We start from the raw sequence: 19,030 nt of genomic DNA on the forward strand, positions 1-19,030 counted from the left end.
TGGGGAATGGCTAAACAAATTGTGGTATATGTTGGTGATGGAATACTATTGTGCAAAAAGGAATAATAAAGTGGAGGAATTCCATGGAGACTGGAACAATCTCCAGGAAGTCATGCAGAATGAGAGGAGCAGAACCAGGAGAACATTGTACACAGAGACTAATAAACTGTGGTATAATTGAACGTAATGAACTTCTCCATTAGTGGCGGTGTAATGTCCCTGAACAATCTGCAGGGATCCAGGAGAAAAAACACCATTCATAAACAGAGGATAAACTGTGGGAATAAAAACACCGAGGAAAAGCAACTGCCTGACTACAGCGGTTGAGGGGACATGACAGAGGAGAGACTCTAAACGAACACTCTAATGCAAATATTAACAACATGGCAATGGGTTCAAATCAAGAACACATGTGATACCCAGTGGAATCATGTGTCGGCTATGGGGGGTGGGGGGAGGAAAAGAAAATGATCTTTGTCTTTAATGAATAATGCATGGAAATGATCAAATAAAATATTATAAAATTAAAAAAAAATAAGGTGCTGGTTTTTTTTCCGTTTTTTTTTAAACCCTTACCTTCTGTCTTGGAGTCAATACTGTGTATTGGTTCCAAAGCAGAAGAGTGGTAAGGGGTAGGCAATGGGGGTCAAGTGACTTGCCCAGGGTCACACAGCTGGGAAGTGTCTGAGGCCAAATTTGAACCTAGGACCTCCCGTCTCTAGGACTGGCTCTCAATCCATTGAGCTACCCAGCTGCCCCCTCAATTCTAATTGAATACTCTCCAACAATGCACAATGACATCAATGTACCCTATCATCCTTAGCTTTATGCCATATGCAAATTTGACAAATATTCCATCTCTGACTTTTTCAGCTCTCTGACTCATTATATAGACTCATTCCAAAGTGACACTTGAAATAACAGACCACTCTTTGGGTCCAGGCATGTTCAATTCCAAATCTGTCTAATGTTACAATCATCTAGTCTATATCTATTCATTCTGTCCACAAGAATAGCATGAAAGATTATCAAGTAACTTCTTGAAATCTAAGTACTATAACATTTTACTTACAAGTCTAAGTCAATCCTATCAAGAAGTAAATTTTTAGTCTGGTATGATGAAGTCCATTCTTGACAAAGTAATGTTGGCTCTGGGATGACAATTCCTTTTCTAAATGTTCATTAATATGTTCATTAAAAATCTCTGTAATGCAGTTCTAGAATTTGGCCAGAAATTGAAGTCTGGGTTGACCATTGATTTGAAGACCCTCAGATCTTTCTTTCTGAAGATAAAGGCAATATTTAACTTTTTCCTATCCTAATTTAAACTCATCTATTCCCTTTTTCTGAATAGGTAACTTATAACTCGAACATGAGAAATTCTTGTTTCTGTTTCTGTCTCCTATTACTTAACTTGAATCACTTCCATATGCTTGCCTGCTCCACTTCTTCATAGTATGTCTCCTTAACATAAAATACTACTCAACCAACATTTATTAAGTGCCTGTTATCTACCATGCACTGTGCTCAACCCCCTACTACTCTTGTTTTTCCAAGTTTTATATCTTTTGAATAATAATGTGATAGATTTCATCCTATCAAGTCACAGAGATAAAACCATGAAGTCATATTTTCCTCTTTGTAATAAGATTTTTGGTTCAACTTAATTTTAATTCATACTTTGTGCGTGTGCAAATTCTTCCTTGGATTTTGCTTCCTGTGAATTTCTGGCTGTCACAGCTACTCTATAGTATTAAACCTGGTGGTTCTATCTAGGCAATATTCTTCTTTCAAACTTCAGGGAAAATGGGAAGAAAAATGGAAAAATATTAGGCACATTTCATCTCTGGCCAGGAGTATATCATTTCTGAAATTTAAGCAATGGTTCAGAAATCCAAATTCTATTCTCAGACATTATCTTCCTAACTAACTCCTCAATTCCCAAACCTCCCTCTTTTCTAAAGCCTTTGCCTCATATCTGCAACTGTTATGAAACATTTTGAATTCTTGTAACATTATTAATTATATGTTATAATTAAAAATCACCACTAATCTTCTGGTTTGAGAAGTCTTGGAAGTGTCCATGTCACATCCTACGTATGACCTGGGAAGATAGACCACGTTTAGCACTTATCATATGCCTCAAAAAGGAGGAAAGTCACCACTACTCATCTTTTTCTAACCTGATACACTCATGGATCCATGTTATCACTTCTTGGAAATTAAGCACAATTTTCTCCTAAGAATTCATTCCCCTTTTTTTCAGGAAGAGCCTTATATGACAAAATGTTCAAAGGTCCTTCTAACTTTCTTCCAATACTTTATTCTACCCTAAAACTTCCTAGCACAGGTGTTCATCCTCAATGTTGCTTCAAATCCTTAATCTCCATTTTTATAATAGAAGTCATTCTTGTGTTTTTGGTTTGTTTTAAAGACCACTTCATCTTCTCTCATAACCTAGAGTGGTGAAGTGCTCAAACCTCTTCACCATTCAAGGAAGAACATCACCTCATTAAGCACATTGTAAACCTTAAAATTTCACAGACTTATGAATGTTAAAAATTTTACTCCACATTGAGGAATCCTCCAATTCCCTACTTGAAATAATTCCCTACCAGATAGTGAGAACTCTACTTGAATGTGAAAACTCCTTGCTATGGGAGTATCCCTACTCCACCCCTACTTAAGACTGCTTTAGGGCAGAAAACTCTTTGCTAAACAATGAAAGTACTTGAAAACCATACTTATAAAGGAAAGGAGTTCTTTGAGCCATTCCTGTTTTTGGAATTGATACAATGGGATGCTAGGTTCCTATAAAGGTGGGGCAACTTGTAAACTACTTAGACCTAAAAGGTGAAAACTTACTCAGAGGTTTTCTCTTAATGAAATTAGTTGACACAGCAGCATTTTTTTTCTGACTTACTAAAGAGATTAATTTACTCAGCTGTGAATTCAAAATGGGCTGTCTTTTGGAAAACATCTACAGTGATTGGTAGATGGAAGAACTTAGGGGAGGTGATATAGGAGATTTTGCCCTTAAAAAATAAGAGCTCAGAGAAGAGCTGGAGGTCATTCTGAAACATTCAGATTGAGGAAGGTCATTCTGAAACATTCAGATGGAGGAGGGAGCTGGTGAAAGCAGCTGAGATGATGCTGGCCTGGTGTCAATAGAATCCTTGCTTAGGCAGACCTTGTGGTGAGTGTTAAAAGACTGACTGACTGATCTCTCTCTCTTAAGACTCGGGTCTAGGCCATGTTGGCTTAAGGCCCTTCATACTTATTTCCTTTTTCTCTCTTTCTCTCTTTTCTTTAATTCCACATTTGTATTAATTAAAATCTCTATAAAACCCAGTTGACTTGGGTATTTGAATAATTGGGAATATTTCCCTGGCGACCACCTTATATTTGATTTAAAAACCAAGACACTATAGTGAAACGTATTTTCTGTGGTCAAATTTACTCATCCTCTCTTATATCTATCACAATTTATATCTTCCACTATTTTAATCACTACAGTTTAAGACCTCAACCATTTTAAATCTCACAACAGGTAAGAGTCACAGGTCAGGGGGGGAAAATGCTTTTTGTAGGTTCCTACAAAATTCTCCTTGTTCTACGAACTTTCTGGAGGGAATCCTTAATAATAAGATCATAGATTTAAAGTCAGAAGAGAGTTTAGGTCACAGAGTTCAACCCCCTCATTTCAGAGTTGAGTAAATTGGAATCCAGAAAGGTTAAGTGTCTTTGCCCAGGTTCACATAGAATGTGTCTGATGTAGAATTCAAGGACAGATTTTTTGACTCCAAGTTCAACGTTCTACTCACTATACCACACTAACTTATCATACCCTCTATGAGTTGTCCTAGAGAACTTCTAAGGCCAACTGCTTATTTAATTTTTAACTCTGGAGCTATAACTTTCCTTCATACCTCTTTAGCACCTTGATGGCCACATTCAGTTTTTTCCCCTGTCTTACTTTTTACACTGACTTTTCAATTTGTCTTTCCATATTTATCTTGTTTAATCAATTTCCTCCTCTTTCATCTTGAATACTTGTCATCTGTCTCTTTCTCAAGTCTTCCTCTTTAGTTCTTTCTTAGATCTTTATACTTGAATCCTCCTCTTCCAACTCCTGCAAGTTCTCCCAAACTTCCCCTCTCCTAATTCAACCTTTAGCTTTTGTCACAATTTCAAAACTCTCCAAATCTTCAAAATTATTTCTTCTTTGCACACAACCTTTTGACATTTAAGTTAGAACTTATGTATTTGGCTAGAAATAGAATTTTCTACCTGACAAAATGTGTGTGACCAAACTGATAGAAAAAAAAGAATGTTAAATAAGATTGACAACACTGACAGGCCACATCTTTATAAGAAAAGCAACTTAATATATATTAAAGTCTAAGTAAAATTTTTGCTAATGGTATATCCTTACATTAAAGTGTATTAAAAAGTAAAATTAATTAAAACAAAATTTAAATTTTTATCTTGATTTTTACAAATATTGTTTCATTAAATTCAAAATTATCCATCTTCCCTTGCTATCTTATTCAGGAAGCATAAACAAATAAAGCATCTAAAATACCATTCTGAAGAAATTATAATAAAGTTGTCAGGTAGTTACATTTTAAAGTAAAATAGTAGTCAAATTTTAAAACGTATACTTTCTCTATTAAACTTTTCTGTATAAATATGAGAAACAGTAGGATGAATTTGGTATTTCTGTGCATCTGCATATGTGTGTGACAGACAGAGGAAGGGGGAAAGAGGGCAAAGAAGCTCGAGCAATCATAGCTAACACTACCCAATAGATAAATTGATTCTAGAAGCAAACAAGAACAACAGACTGGACTGCTTTTAAGAAATTGCAAACTCAATGACCTCAAATTTCTTTCATAAGTGAAATCCCATGTTTTTAATACTAATATTCTGCCAGTGTTGCTTTATGGCCATGAGACATGGTCCTGGTTTAGATGAGGCAATGTAGTCATATAATAGGTCTATGACAGGCTGATATACATAATATGGAACTATGATGAAAAGAAGTAAAGGATGTCAATGAAAAAAAAAAGAGTTGGCTAAATATCAAGAGACAAGAAAAAGAAAGATGGATAACCTGAGTATACTATCAGCAGACTTGAAATAAAGGGAACAATCAAGGAAAACCTCAAACATTTTGGGGTCACCTATGATAAACTTATAAAAGGACATGATGGGTTTTGATCTTTATCAATGTAAAGAACATCCAAATCAATTAGATCATAGATGCATTCAAATATTTTCACTGACCCTGGTGCAAAGAGTGTTTTTTGGCAAATCAGGAAATAGAAATCACCAGTAGAGATGGAAAGATCAGAATAATATATACTGACTCTTTTATGGGCACCAAATCAACCTCAGGTTAGCTATAAAATAGGGATTTGCATTTAAATTCTGTGACCAATCTTACCATATAAATTTACTGACTGGCAGCACATCATGCCTGTCCATATTCTTGCTTTTATTTTCCACTGGTTTCTGTTATGGTAATTTCGAAGCATTTACAGGCCAGAGTCATAAGGCATTCTCTATTTCAGAAGGTAGCTAAGATGTGAGTCAATAAGCTTGGAAGAAGGGCATAATTGTATGAGACTTAATGTCTATACCTGTTGCTTATGACAGAAAAGGAAATAGAATCAGATGAGTGAAATAAAAGACCTAGTATATTAAGAGCAAATGCTTCTGAGCCTGATCATAACTTTTTGGGGGTCCTTCCAACATAGAAAAGCACAGATGGAGTAAGAACAAGATCAATTTGTTGGTTACAATTCACAATGTAAAGTATGGCCATAACCTAGTTAAGGTAGGGAAAACAAGTTAGGTATATTTATACTTTGGAATATAGGAGACTGGGTGAAGGAAGCATATACTCCCATCCAGGGAGACCTGGACAAAACAACTAGAGAACAAAGCTTGGGGGAGTCCTTTAGTCCAATGGCACTAGTATTTTGACCTCGATGCATTTCTTATGGCACAGTTCCAGATTCAGGCCCACAATCAACTAATTAATAAAGGCTGTATATCTATATCTCTCTTTATATATAGATATAGATATTATGTAAACTAAAGCATCTGGGAAAAAAGGAGTGGTCAATGGGAAAAGAGACTGAAAGAATTGATGGCTGCCAGAAAATTACAAAAAGGGTATGATTCAGTGTCAGCAGATCTCAAATGTTATATCATATTTTGATATTATAATGTTAACAGCATTTTATAAAATTGGGTGCCAAATAACACTGACAAACAGTAGCCAACTTCACAAAATGTCCTGAGATATATTCATGGTATAGTACTAACTTTACATGGTTGGAATGCATTTCAGCATTCTTGCTGTCATCATATGTTATAACAAAATAGATTTTTCAACTGCTCAAGTAAGAGTTTCTTTAGAAATAGAGGTTTTTAACTCATCTTATTTAAAAATACTCAGTGGTAAAAACTTTCACAAAAAAGGTCAGAAAATTATTTTTAATAAACAGAAAACTCAAAATGACTAATCCATGAGTTAAATTTGATAACTTTAAAAAATTCTATACATCATTCATACCCTGACTAGAATAGCAAAGTTGGTTTATCTTTATCCATAAATCATTGCTAACTGGTACTTTCTACAAAAGTTGTTTATCCAGTTTTCTTTGATTCAAAAATCGCTGCTAATTAGAATTTTCCATAATCTATTATATAATAAAGTGATGGTCTTAATTATGTCTCTAAAGTTCTGTAAGGCTGGTCTTAAATACTTTTTGAAAAAAATCAAAACTAAATTATATTCAGTGTTTTAATGCAACATGCATTTTCTTGTGTTCTTATTCTTTGTGAATTAGATATCCATTTATGAGCACATGTGGTTAAATAAAGATTTGAAATTAAGTTCTGTGACCTGCCTTACCATCCATATCTGCTTGCTGATAGCACAGCAACATCATGACAACACCTCATTCTTAAATCATGTTGAATATCAGAGAATTTAGTGAATAAAGAATTCATCACTAATAATCCCCCTAGAGAATTAACTAGTAAATTTTCATATAAACCATATAACTATAACATGGATTACTGCGTATAGAGGCATTCTAGTCCAGTGGAGAGAGCACTGGATTTGGAATCAGAAAAGTTAGGTTCAATTCTAGTCTCTGGCTCCAAGTTCACTTCTCTGGGTTTCACTTCCCTTATCTGCAAAATAATTACTATGGACTCCAGCTATAAATCTTACCAAAAAAAATTTGCTTTTTGTTCTTTAAAAAAATTGCATTTAAGAGATGTGAAAATATACCTCGGAATCATGAATTCAACTAGGAGGAAAAGTAAAAAAATTGTTAAATGGTAATTCTTCTAATTTCTTAAAAATGCTGCTCAGCCTTAGATGTTTTCTCCATGAAGTTTTCCAAAGAAGCTATTTCAAATGCTTGCATATTGTATTTTTATCTCTCCTATGCACTTAATGTGTCCCTCTGTAACTCCTTAACTAGTTTATTATCTCCTGTAGGGCAAAAATTATGTCTTATTCATCTTTATATCTATCCCTCCCTTGCCTAGAAAAGTTCCTTTGAACAAAGTATTCAATGAATATTTGTTAGCAGGAATAAATGGAATGGTTTACCTATAAGTTACTTTAATTAGCACTTTAAAAGCAAATTAGTGTTCTATAACTATATAAAACCAATAGTCCCATTTACAAATTTGCTTTCAGTTTCAGAGCAAGCACTTCAGAGACATAATTAAATTAATCCAGAATAATAATTGTATTTTTCATATCAAATAACTGCAAAATATATTAGAGAAGGATGTTAACCTATGGAATCTGAATAGGGAAAATAAAATATTTGCTCTAAGCTAACATATGAGTCAAGTGAAATTTCTAATGGCAAGAAACGTCTTCCCTAATCAAGCGCATGCTAAAAAAAATAGTTTTAAACTTCGCAATGAATTAACCAAATTTATAAAGTTAAAACAGCATTGAAATATGAGAGGGTTATTACTTACCTATTCGGTCAAATGTTTTATCACACTTAGGACACTGCAGTATTTTTTTGTTACTGTTCTGAATGACCACTGGAGTTAACCCTTCATGAATATTTCCTGCAGAATCAGCAATTTCAGGATCCTCTTCTGTATTATTATGTTCTTTGTCACTTTGCTCTTCCCCCTCAGAGTAATCATCTGAGATCTCTTCCTCCTGTGCTTCTGCATCTGCATTGTACTCACTTCCAGCATCCTCAGAGTCATTTTTATCTGACTTTTCTGTATCAAAAGTGACCTTATCCAAATTGTCTTTATCCAAATTGTCTATTTCATCACTTTCATTGTCATTATCACTGTCCTCATCAAACTTTACAGGGCACTTTCTATTCCTTGTTGATCTCCTTGCTGAAAAACCCCTTTCCAGCATTTTTAACCCATGTTTTTTCCCTATTAATAGGGATCTATGGGTTTTGGTCAAATGATTCTCTAGAGACTTCTTATAACAAAAATTTCTACTGCAGAATTTGCACTGGTGACTATTAGATAATCTGCCAGCCAATTCACTTAGCGTTTCTGCTGGTGATGCCTTTTCAGTTATTTCAGAAGGAAAATTAGAATTATTTTCATTATTTAGCAGTTTAACTGCATCTATAATGTCCAGAAACTTTGCAGCCTCTAAAACTAGAGGTATTTCATTTTTATACACAAAAAATTCTGAGGTGTAGAGAAATTCAAGCAAATGCTGAAAAACAGAATGTGTTACATGATCCAGAGTGACAACATCTGTGCTTGGATTTTTGCTCAAACAAGCATGAAAATAACTACTGCCAACAGCAACAACAACTTTGTGTGCACTGAATTCCTTGCCTTCTACAATTATGAGTAAGTCACAGAAAGATGGTTGCTTCTGTCTATCATCATTTAAATATTTCAGCAAATTCTTATTATACTGCAAAGAACTCAGAAGCTTTCTCTGATCTGGTGATGGAGGAAGCTGCTGATAACACTGAAGATCTTCAGGAGCAGATCCTTCTATAGAATGACTAAAGGTCACCTGGTCACTATCCGCTGCACTATTTCCATCAGAAGAGTCTTTATGATAGCCTAGATGGATCTTCTCGTCAAAATTTGCAGTAACCTTTCTCCTTTTCTTCATTGCAATAATGCAATTTCAAGACAAGAAGCTTCATAAGTGTCTCAAGAGACTTAAAAAGGAAAACTAGCTTCGATCTTGGGTAACCCTTGGAGAGGTATGAGGAAGGGTTTCATGGTCTGCAAAACAATAAGAATCCTATAACATATCTTCGCTAGCGACTTAAATGCATTTGTTCAAAATTCATTTGTCTATCATTAAATGAACAAGGAAACAACGACCAAAGAAATCAGGTTACACACATAAGAGTTTAAACATCTTGGGGCTGGGAGAGAGGAGAGGGTGAGAATGCTGACAAAAGAAAAATTTTAAAGGAAACAAGGCAGAGCCCTTCCACCTGCCAAGTCGTACTCACAGGAGAGTGGGGAAATGAGGGCACCTGAGTGAGAAGCCCTCAGTGAAGGGGGTGTGGCTGGGGGGGGGCGGGGGTCCAGTGTTTGATTGGGTCATCCAGGTCCTCCGCATGCTACAATTTTCCAGGAGGAGTTGGGGGAGGGGAAGGCCTTAACACATTTGTCCCCTCAGATTAGTCCCCTCCTTAACAGGAGCCCAAGCTGTGACAGCACCGGGACTGACTAGACACAGGGACAACAGAGGACGAAAGGGAGAAACCCCTCCCCGGACAAGGGACGCCCTTGCCCGGGATAAGCCAGCAGCGCTTCCCACCCCCGGTTCCCGGGACAGCCGCCCCAGGCCCATTTACCGCCTCCTCGGAGCTCCTCCGCAGCCTCTTCGCCACCGAGCTTCACTACAAGCGCGCTCTCTCTGAGCATCTACCCACTTCCGGGTTCGGGCAGCCTCCCTGCCCCGCCTTCCTTTTCCTCTTCCCTTTTCCCTTTCCCTCCAGTGGCCACAACTGCGACCTCAACCTCGGGACCCACCCACCGCGCAGGCTCTGAACTAGCCCAGCAACTTGTTCCCGAACCCCACTGGGGCCATTGCGCATGAACACTCACGCCCTTCAGCGCATGCTCACTAAATCCGCCCTCTTCTCTCCCCTCTCCCCACCTCTGGAGACATTACTAGATCTAGCGAGCAAGACTATGTGCTCCGGGTTTTCCTGGTTTCCAGGACTGGGCGGGGTTCTAGGGATTGATGTGTGGCGTTGTACACTGGTTGACTGGCAGAGGACCCTAGGCGGCGTAGTAAAGGAGAGAAGCGATAGGAAAAGAAGCCGAGGGGAAAGTTGACCAGCCTTGACATAAAGAGAGGCTGTGGCACTAAACAAATTTTGTAGCAAAATCTTGGAACTGAGGCCGCCTCGCGAAAGCGTGTTCTGGGCCTCCGCGCGTGCGCTATAGAGCCTCTTCGAAGCCTGTTCCTGCGCTGACATTGACACGTACGCACACGCTCACACTTTGGAAGTTGGCCCGGCGCTACAGCTTCTCTGTGAAGCAGTACCTTCCCTTTTTTCTCCCTGGTTTCGTATGTCCAAAGGCCAGATATTGCTAAACAGGCACACTAGGTTGTCCATTCACACAAGCGCATACAACAATTTAAGCCAGGTGATTTGACCTAAAGGGCAATGTGAACCTTCACATTATTTTCTCCAGTACCACTGAAGTTACTCCTCAAGAGTCTAGGCCACTTAAAGCAATCTGCACCGCATTTTTGATGTCGCTATTGAAATTTGCGTTTTCATGGAAGAGGGGGGAAAAAATCTTAAAATTAAAAAACAAAAACAAAAACCAAGAAATGCTCCCTCTTCTCTAGGGCAGCCCTATAAGACTACATAGTATGGAGGAAAGAAGTGAATCAAAGTGACCAGGTGAATTGATTAAAGAGATCTAAAGATTTAAGGGAAAAGGCCCTCAGTTTGCAGTTTCCAATGGTGAACCAGTAAAGCTATCAATTATTTTTCTGAAGTTAAATACATTCTTTTGAAATTGTTCCCATCCAACTTAATAAGTAAGGAGCAGAGTACTCTTGTCTTCTGAATATGACTATTCTTTATTATATATCTAACCCGAAGACTAACTGCTTTTAGATGCCTTCCCTGATTACCTTCCAATATATCTATATCTCTAAATATTTTGTGTGTGTATATATGTGTAGATAATAGTATGTAAATTATCTTGATAACTGTTGATATGCTAGAGTTGCCTTTCTATATATGATGATGTGTAAGACTGAGACTCTGTTTACCTGAGACTCAGAGTTATTTGAAGAAGCTGATTGTCCTTGGGACTCAGAACTGTCTGAAAACCACAGTCTGGCCAGACAGCCTCTGACTCATCCCACCAACCAGCACTCTCTCTGAGAACCAGAGTCAGTGTTTTGTCTAGTCCAAAACTTGGTATCTCTGCTTTCTGGTCCCATATTCTCTATCTCTGAGTTTATCAGTTGGCCTCAACTATGGGATATCTGTCCCTAATACTCAGTTGGTCATTATATTGCTGAAGCCTTGAGACTGGACCACTTTATACTCTTAATCTTGCTGTCTTACACTAAAAACAAGTACCATGTCTTTGTTCTCCCTTACACCTGGGAATCTGACACTGTTGTTATTTCTTTGCCCACACCAGCCCAGATTCCCTCCCAGGATCATTGCTTTCCAACCTCTTTCCCACCTCCCTTCACTAAGAATTAGAGTAGCTGCTGGTCAACAGTACTTTGAGTGCTTAATAATACTAGACTGATTTTCTCCCATGTTCCTGTAAGTCCCAACTTTATAAAGATTATCTTGATTTTAAGACACTCTATCTCTGTTATCTCTTGATTTTGGAAAAGTGGGATGAAGGTCTCTAAGGGATCTCAGAGCCCCTAAATTCCTTAGAATTTATGCCTATTTATAATAGAGAGAATGGGAAGGGAGAGAGGCATTCTGTCACATAATAAACACTTAATAAGTACTTGTTAACTGACAACATAATGAGCAGAATTGAATATCTGTTCTATGAGAAGAGGATAAATGAAATGGAATGCAAGGGAATTGATAAAGTCAATAATTAATACCTATCACATTAAAGTTTTCCAAACATATTACATAGATTATTTTATCCTTGCAACATCCCTATAAGATGGGTACTTTGAGTATATTTTCATTTTACAAAAAAGGAAACAGCCTCATAGAGAATAAGTGATCCTAGTACTCTAGACTATAAAAAAGAACATTAAGGTTGGCATTAAAGGTTACAGACTCAAATCCATGCTTTGCCCCTTGTTATCTGTGTGACTTTTAGCCAACTGAAGTTTATAGAGTAGAGGACTGATATGTTGGGAAGACTACTTTGACAACAGAGTGGAAGATGGACTGGAGTGAGGACATAGTAGAGAGACAACCAGCTGGTTATTGTAATGGTACAAACATAAGGTGATGAGGACTTGCATCAGTGTGATATATCAGAGGAGAGATGGGGAACTATATTCAATAGATAATATAATTTTTCAATTGATTGGATAAAAAGAGTAAGAAATTAAGGATGACATCAAGGTGGTGAGCTTGGGTGACTGAAAGGATAAGTACTCACAACCATAATGAGGAATTTAGAAGGAGGGGAGGATTTAGGTAGAACTATGAGTTCACTGTTAGACATGTGTTTTAAGACATCTACAGGACATCTAGTTTTAGATATATAATAATTAGTTGGAGATGTGAGGCTGGAGGTCTAGAGAGAAGTTAGGAATACAGAAATAAATGTGAGAATCATCTGCATGGAGATAATAATTGAATCTCAAGGAAGTTGATGAGATATCTCTTATATAGAGGAAGAAGAGAAGAGGACCCAAGAGAGAGCCTTTGGGAATCAAAGTTTTCAGGAATCACTGATAACTCAGAGTTAGTAGGCATTGTGTGAATGAATATCCACAAAGAACACTGAGAAGTCACACAGAAGAAATGATAGGAAAGAGTAGTGTCACAAAAATGTAGAGAGTTTTAAAAGCTGCAAAGAACTAAAGCGATGAGAATTGGATTAAGTAAAAAGTCATTAGAGTTGGCAGTATATGAAATCATTAATAAATTTGGAAGAGCAGCTTCATTTGAATGGTGAGGTCAAAAGATAGATTGCAGAGTATGGAGGAAAGGAAGAGAAATAGAAGCACCAACTGTAGATGACCTCCAATTTAGCCACAAAAGGATGGAGAGATATCTAGTAGTATAGAGTTGCATAGAGAATAGAAGAGAATTGCACTGATTCCAGCAAGGCAGGGAGAAAAGTATAAATAGTGTCAGAGTGTTGGCCTAGAAAATAATGGAGGACTAAAAGGTTTAAGATTAAGGGGAGGATGGAGGAGTCATAAGGTACAATGAAAGATGGAATAATAATGTATGGTTGGCAGAGTATGGTGACACATGCTTGTAATCCTGCTTCTGGGGAGGTTGAGGCTAGTGGATTCCTGGACTTTAGAAGTTCTGAGCTGCAATAAGACCAAATCTGGCACCAGTATAATGAATGCCTTGGAATATGGAGCTTCAGGGGTAAATTAGGTCAGGTCAGAAATACAGCAGGTCATGGAAAGACTTATATGAAGTAATGCATGGTGAAATGAACAGAACCAGGAGAATGTTGTACACAGTAACAGCAATGAGGTATAATGATCAACTATGAATGACTTAAATATTATCAGCAATGCAAGAGTCTAGGACAATTCTGAAGGACTCAAGAGGGAAAAGGCTATTCCCATAGAATATAATTAATTAATTTCTAATTAATAAACCAGTTTATATTCATTGTTTTATACCTCTGTATGACTGTATATTCAATGCATATAATGCTATTAGAGAATTAGCATATTAGTGAAAAGTTGTAAGGAATAATCCCAATTATTAATTTATTAAATAATTGCTTATGAGAATCAGTAATCAATAATCATATTGTAAGTAAAATAATGAGGAAAATCCTCTGAAATGCCTTGACAAGACATCCTTGTCAAGTGTGAAGTTGGGATTAACGCTCCCTTGCCCATTTTTAGATTTAATCACCAGAAGCCTATACACCCCACTTATTCTTAAGTATGGGGAGGTCTGTGACCCACGTGTGCTATAGTGAGTGATGAATAAAAATGGACTAACTGCCCCCAGGAAGTCCTAAGCAAAGCTATAGTTGCAATTGGTCCATGTAAAGTGGAAGGAAGGCATAGGAAGTGACAAAAGGAAGGGTCTTTAAAAGTGGCAAGAACTTCCTGTGACCAGCCCTTTCACCTTGAAACTTAACCTTAAGGGAGCTCTGTCTTGGGGACTTCAAACTGCTCTTCGATTTTCCCTTAGAACTACCAAGTGGGGGACTTCCGGTTAAGATGGCGGCTTAGAGAAAGCTAAAGTTCAGATCTCCGGAAAACCCTTCCCGACCGATCTCAAAATATAAACTCCTAAGGCGCCGAAATTCAAAACGATCAACAGCACAGACCCTGGGAACCCTCCTCCTGGACCTGGACCCGGTTCAAAAGGTACGGCTCCCCTCAAAAGCCAGAACCCGAGATCACTCGGACCTCAGGGGTAGGAGCGCAGAGTCCAAGGCTCCCGGAAGCCGCAGCCCCGCCGGGCTCAGAGAGCAGGGTCCTGGGAACAACAACCCTCAGGGCCTTCTACCCGAGTCCAGGTGAACGTTACTGCCTGGGGCTTCAGATGCAGAGAGCTGGTCGAAACAACAGCAACCCTCAGGGTGGGCAAGACAGCCTCACAGGCTGGATCCTGCTATCCAAGTCTCAGTGAAAGTCCTTGCCCTCGAGCTTGGGAAAGCTGCAGCCCATCCCCCCGCAGGCTGACGAAACAGCCTCACGGCCAGCGATTCTGAAGGCAACTTCCGGAAAGCGAGCCGGGGGGAGAGTGTCCGACCCTTCCATTCCAGTTCCAGTGAGGCATATTCAGTTTAATCCAGGGAAAGCTCATAGAACCAACATCTGCCCAGGACTAAAGCCTCTGATCACCAGACAGAGATAAGGAAAGCTAATCCTCCACATTCAGAGATGACAAACTCCACAGAAGCACAGAAGCCCCAAAATACCAAGAAAAATAAGAAGAAAGGGGCGACTTTGGACACATTCTATGGAGCCAAAATACAAAATACAGAGCAGATGGAAGATATACAAGAAAATTCTCCAAAATCTTCCAAAGGAAATAGAAACTCTCCACAAACCCATGAAGAATTTGAATCAGAAATGACTAAAAAGATGGAAGCCCTCTGGGAGGAAAAGTGGGAAATAATGCAAAAGAAATTCATGCATCTACAAAACCAGTTTGACCAAACTGTAAAAGAAAACCAGGCTTTAAAGCAAGAACTAATCAAGCAAAGCCAAAACACCAAGAAATTAGAAGAGAACATAAAATATCTCACCGACAAGGTGATAGATCTGGAAAATAGAGGGAGAAGAGAAAATTTAAGAATAATTGGACTCCCAGAAAAGCCAGAAATAAACACCAAACTGGACATGGTGATACAAGATATAATCAAAGAAAATTGCCCAGAGATTCTAGAACAAGGGGGCAATACAGCCACTGACAGAGCTCACAGAACACCTTCTACACTAAACCCCCAAAAGACAACTCCCAGGAATGTAATTGCCAAATTCCAAAGCTATCAAACAAAAGAAAAAATCCTACAGGAAGCCAGAAAAAGACAATTTAGATATAAAGGAATACCAATCAGGGTCACACAAGACCTTGCAAGTTCTACTCTGAATGATCGTAAGGCATGGAACATGATCTTCAGAAAGGCAAGAGAGCTGGGTCTCCAACCAAGAATCAGCTACCCAGCAAAACTGACTATATACTTCCAAGGGAAAGTATGGGCATTCAACAAAATAGAAGACTTCCAACTTTTTGCAAAGAAAAGACCAGAGCTCTGTGGAAAGTTTGATACCGAAAATCAAAGAGCAAGGAATACCTGAAAAGGTAAATATTAAGGAAAGGGGAAAAATGTTATCTTCTTCTTTTACTCAAACTCTCTTCTATAAGGACTACATTTATATCAATCTATGTATACTAACATGTGGGGAAAATGTAATGTATAAATAGGGGGTAAAGAAAGACCAAATAGAATAATGGTTCTCACACAAAGATTCACATGGGAAGGGGAGGGGAAGAAAACTCCTATAAGAAGGAGAGGAAGAGGGGGGGGGGTTACTTAAACCTCAATCTCAGGGAAAACAACTCTGAGAGGGAAAAACATCCAGATCCATTGGGATCTTGAATTCTATCTTACCCAACAAGGGTAAGGAGAAGGGAAAACCAAGGGGGGGAGGGGGAGAGGGAGAACAAAAAGGGAGGGAAAGAGAGGGGGGAGGGGGAGGGAAGAAAAAGGGAGGGACTAAAAAGGGAAACATCAAGGGAGGGGACAAGGGGCACTGATTCAAAGTAAATCACTGGACTAAAAGGTAGAGCCAAAGAAGAAAAGGTTAGAATTAGGGAAGGATATCAAAATGCCAGGGAGTCCACAAATGACAATCATAACTTTGAATGTGAATGGGATGAACTCACCCATAAAACATAGACGAATAGCAGAATGGATTAGAATCCAAAACCCTACCATATGTTGTCTTCAAGAAACACACATGAGGCGGGTTGACACCCACAAGGTCAGAATTAAAGGATGGAGTAAGACCTTCTGGGCATCAACTGAGAGAAAGAAGGCAGGAGTGGTAATCATGATATCTGATAAAGCCAATGCAAAAATAGACCTGATCAAAAGGGATAGGGAAGGTAATTATATTTTGTTAAAAGGGACTCTAGACAACGAGGAAATATCATTAATCAACATGTATGCACCAAATAATATAGCACCCAAATTTCTAATGGAGAAACTAGGCGAATTGAAGGAAGAAATAGACAATAAAACCATACTAGTGGGAGACTTAAACCAACCATTATCAAATTTAGATAAATCAAATCAAAAAATAAATAAGAAAGAGGTAAAAGAAGTGAATGAAATCTTAGAAAAATTAGAATTAATAGACATATGGAGAAAAATAAATAGGGATAAAAAGGAATACACCTTCTTCTCAGCACCACATGGCACATTCACAAAAATTGACCATACATTAGGTCACAGAAACATAGCACACAAATGCAGAAAAGCAGAAATAATGAATGCAGCCTTCTCAGATCACAAGGCAATAAAAATAATGATTAGTAATGGTACATGGAAAACCAAATCTAAAACCAATTGGAAATTAAACAACATGATACTCCAAAACCGTTTAGTTAAAGAAGAAATCATAGAAACAATTAATAATTTCATCAAGGAAAATGACAATGGCGAGACATCCTTTCAAACCTTTTGGGATGCAGCCAAAGCGGTAATCAGAGGCAAATTCATATCCCTGAAAGCTTATATCAACAAACAAGGGAGAGCAGAGATCAATCAATTGGAAATGCAATTGAAAAAACTCGAAAGCGATCAAATTAAAAACCCCCAGCAGAAAACCAAATTAGAAATCCTAAAAATTAAGGGAGAAATTAATAAAATCGAAAGTGATAGAACTATTGATTTAATAAATAAGACAAGAAGCTGGTACTTTGAAAAAACAAACAAAATAGACAAAGTACTGGTCAATCTAATTAAAAAAAGGAAGGAAGAAAAGCAAATTCACAGCATTAAAGATGAAAAGGGGGACAGCACCTCCAATGAGGAGGAAATTAAGGCAATCATTAGAAATTACTTTGCCCAATTATATGGCAATAAATACACCAATTTAGGAGAAATGGATGAATATATACAAAAATACAAACTGCCTAGACTAACAGAAGAGGAAATAGAATTCTTAAATAATCCCATATCAGAAATTGAAATCCATCAAGCCATCAAAGAACTTCCTAAGAAAAAATCCCCAGGGCCTGATGGATTCACCTGTGAATTCTATCAAACATTCAGAGAACAGTTAATCCCAGTACTATACAAACTATTTGACATAATAAGCAAAGAGGGAGTTCTACCAAACTCCTTTTATGACACAAACATGGTACTGATTCCAAAACCAGGCAGGTCAAAAACAGAGAAAGAAAACTATAGGCCAATCTCCCTAATGAATATAGATGCAAAAATCTTAAATAGGATACTAGCAAAAAGACTCCAGCAAGTGATCAGAAGGATCATTCACCATGATCAAGTAGGATTCATACCAGGGATGCAGGGCTGGTTCAACATTAGGAAAACCATCCACATAATTGACCACATCAACAAGCAAACTAGCAAGAACCACATGATTATCTCAATAGATGCAGAAAAAGCCTTTGATAAAATACAACACCCATTCCTATTAAAAACACTAGAAAGCATAGGAATAGAAGGGTCATTCCTAAAAATAATAAACAGTATATATCTAAAACCATCAGCTAATATCATCTGCAATGGGGATAAACTAGATGCATTCCCAATAAGATCAGGAGTGAAACAAGGATGCCCATTATCACCTCTACTATTTGACATTGTACTAGAAACACTAGCAGTAGCAATTAGAGAAGATAAAGGAATTGAAGGCATCAAAATAGGCAAGGAGGAGACCAAGTTATCACTCTTTGCGGATGACATGATGGTCTACTTAAAGAATCCTAGAGATTCAACCAAAAAGCTAATTGAAATAATCAACAACTTTAGCAAAGTTGCAGGATACAAAATAAACCCACATAAATCATCAGCTTTTCTATATATCTCCAACACAGCTCAGCAGCAAGAACTAGAAAGAGAAATCCCATTCAAAATCACCTTAGACAAAATAAAATACCTAGGAATCTATCTCCCAAGACAAACACAGGAACTATATGAACACAACTACAAAACACTCACCACACAACTAAAACTAGACCTGAACAAATGGAAAAACATTAACTGCTCATGGATAGGACGAGCCAATATAATAAAAATGACCATCCTACCCAAACTTATTTATCTATTTAGTGCCATACCCATTGAACTACCAAAATACTTCTTCACTGATTTA

At 37.7% G+C, this 19,030-nt stretch overlaps 1 protein-coding gene across 1 annotated transcript in view; it reads right to left on the minus strand.

The window, feature by feature from the left end:
* The window catches only part of ZBTB41 (zinc finger and BTB domain containing 41), a 65,759-nt gene extending 55,683 nt beyond the window's left edge, over positions 1 to 10,076 (minus strand). The window contains exons 1-2 of the mRNA XM_001367611.4: positions 9,858 to 10,076; positions 8,023 to 9,273 (exon numbers count right to left, since the gene is read on the minus strand). Coding sequence (XP_001367648.1) covers positions 8,023 to 9,157 — 1,135 coding nt within the window. The 5' untranslated portion in view covers positions 9,158 to 9,273; positions 9,858 to 10,076. The remainder of the gene's footprint in view (positions 1 to 8,022; positions 9,274 to 9,857) is intronic.
* Positions 10,077 to 19,030: the final 8,954 nt, after the last annotated feature.

This window comes from Monodelphis domestica, chromosome 2 (genome assembly GCF_027887165.1).
Source record: "Monodelphis domestica isolate mMonDom1 chromosome 2, mMonDom1.pri, whole genome shotgun sequence".
Classification (NCBI taxonomy): domain Eukaryota; kingdom Metazoa; phylum Chordata; class Mammalia; order Didelphimorphia; family Didelphidae; genus Monodelphis; species Monodelphis domestica.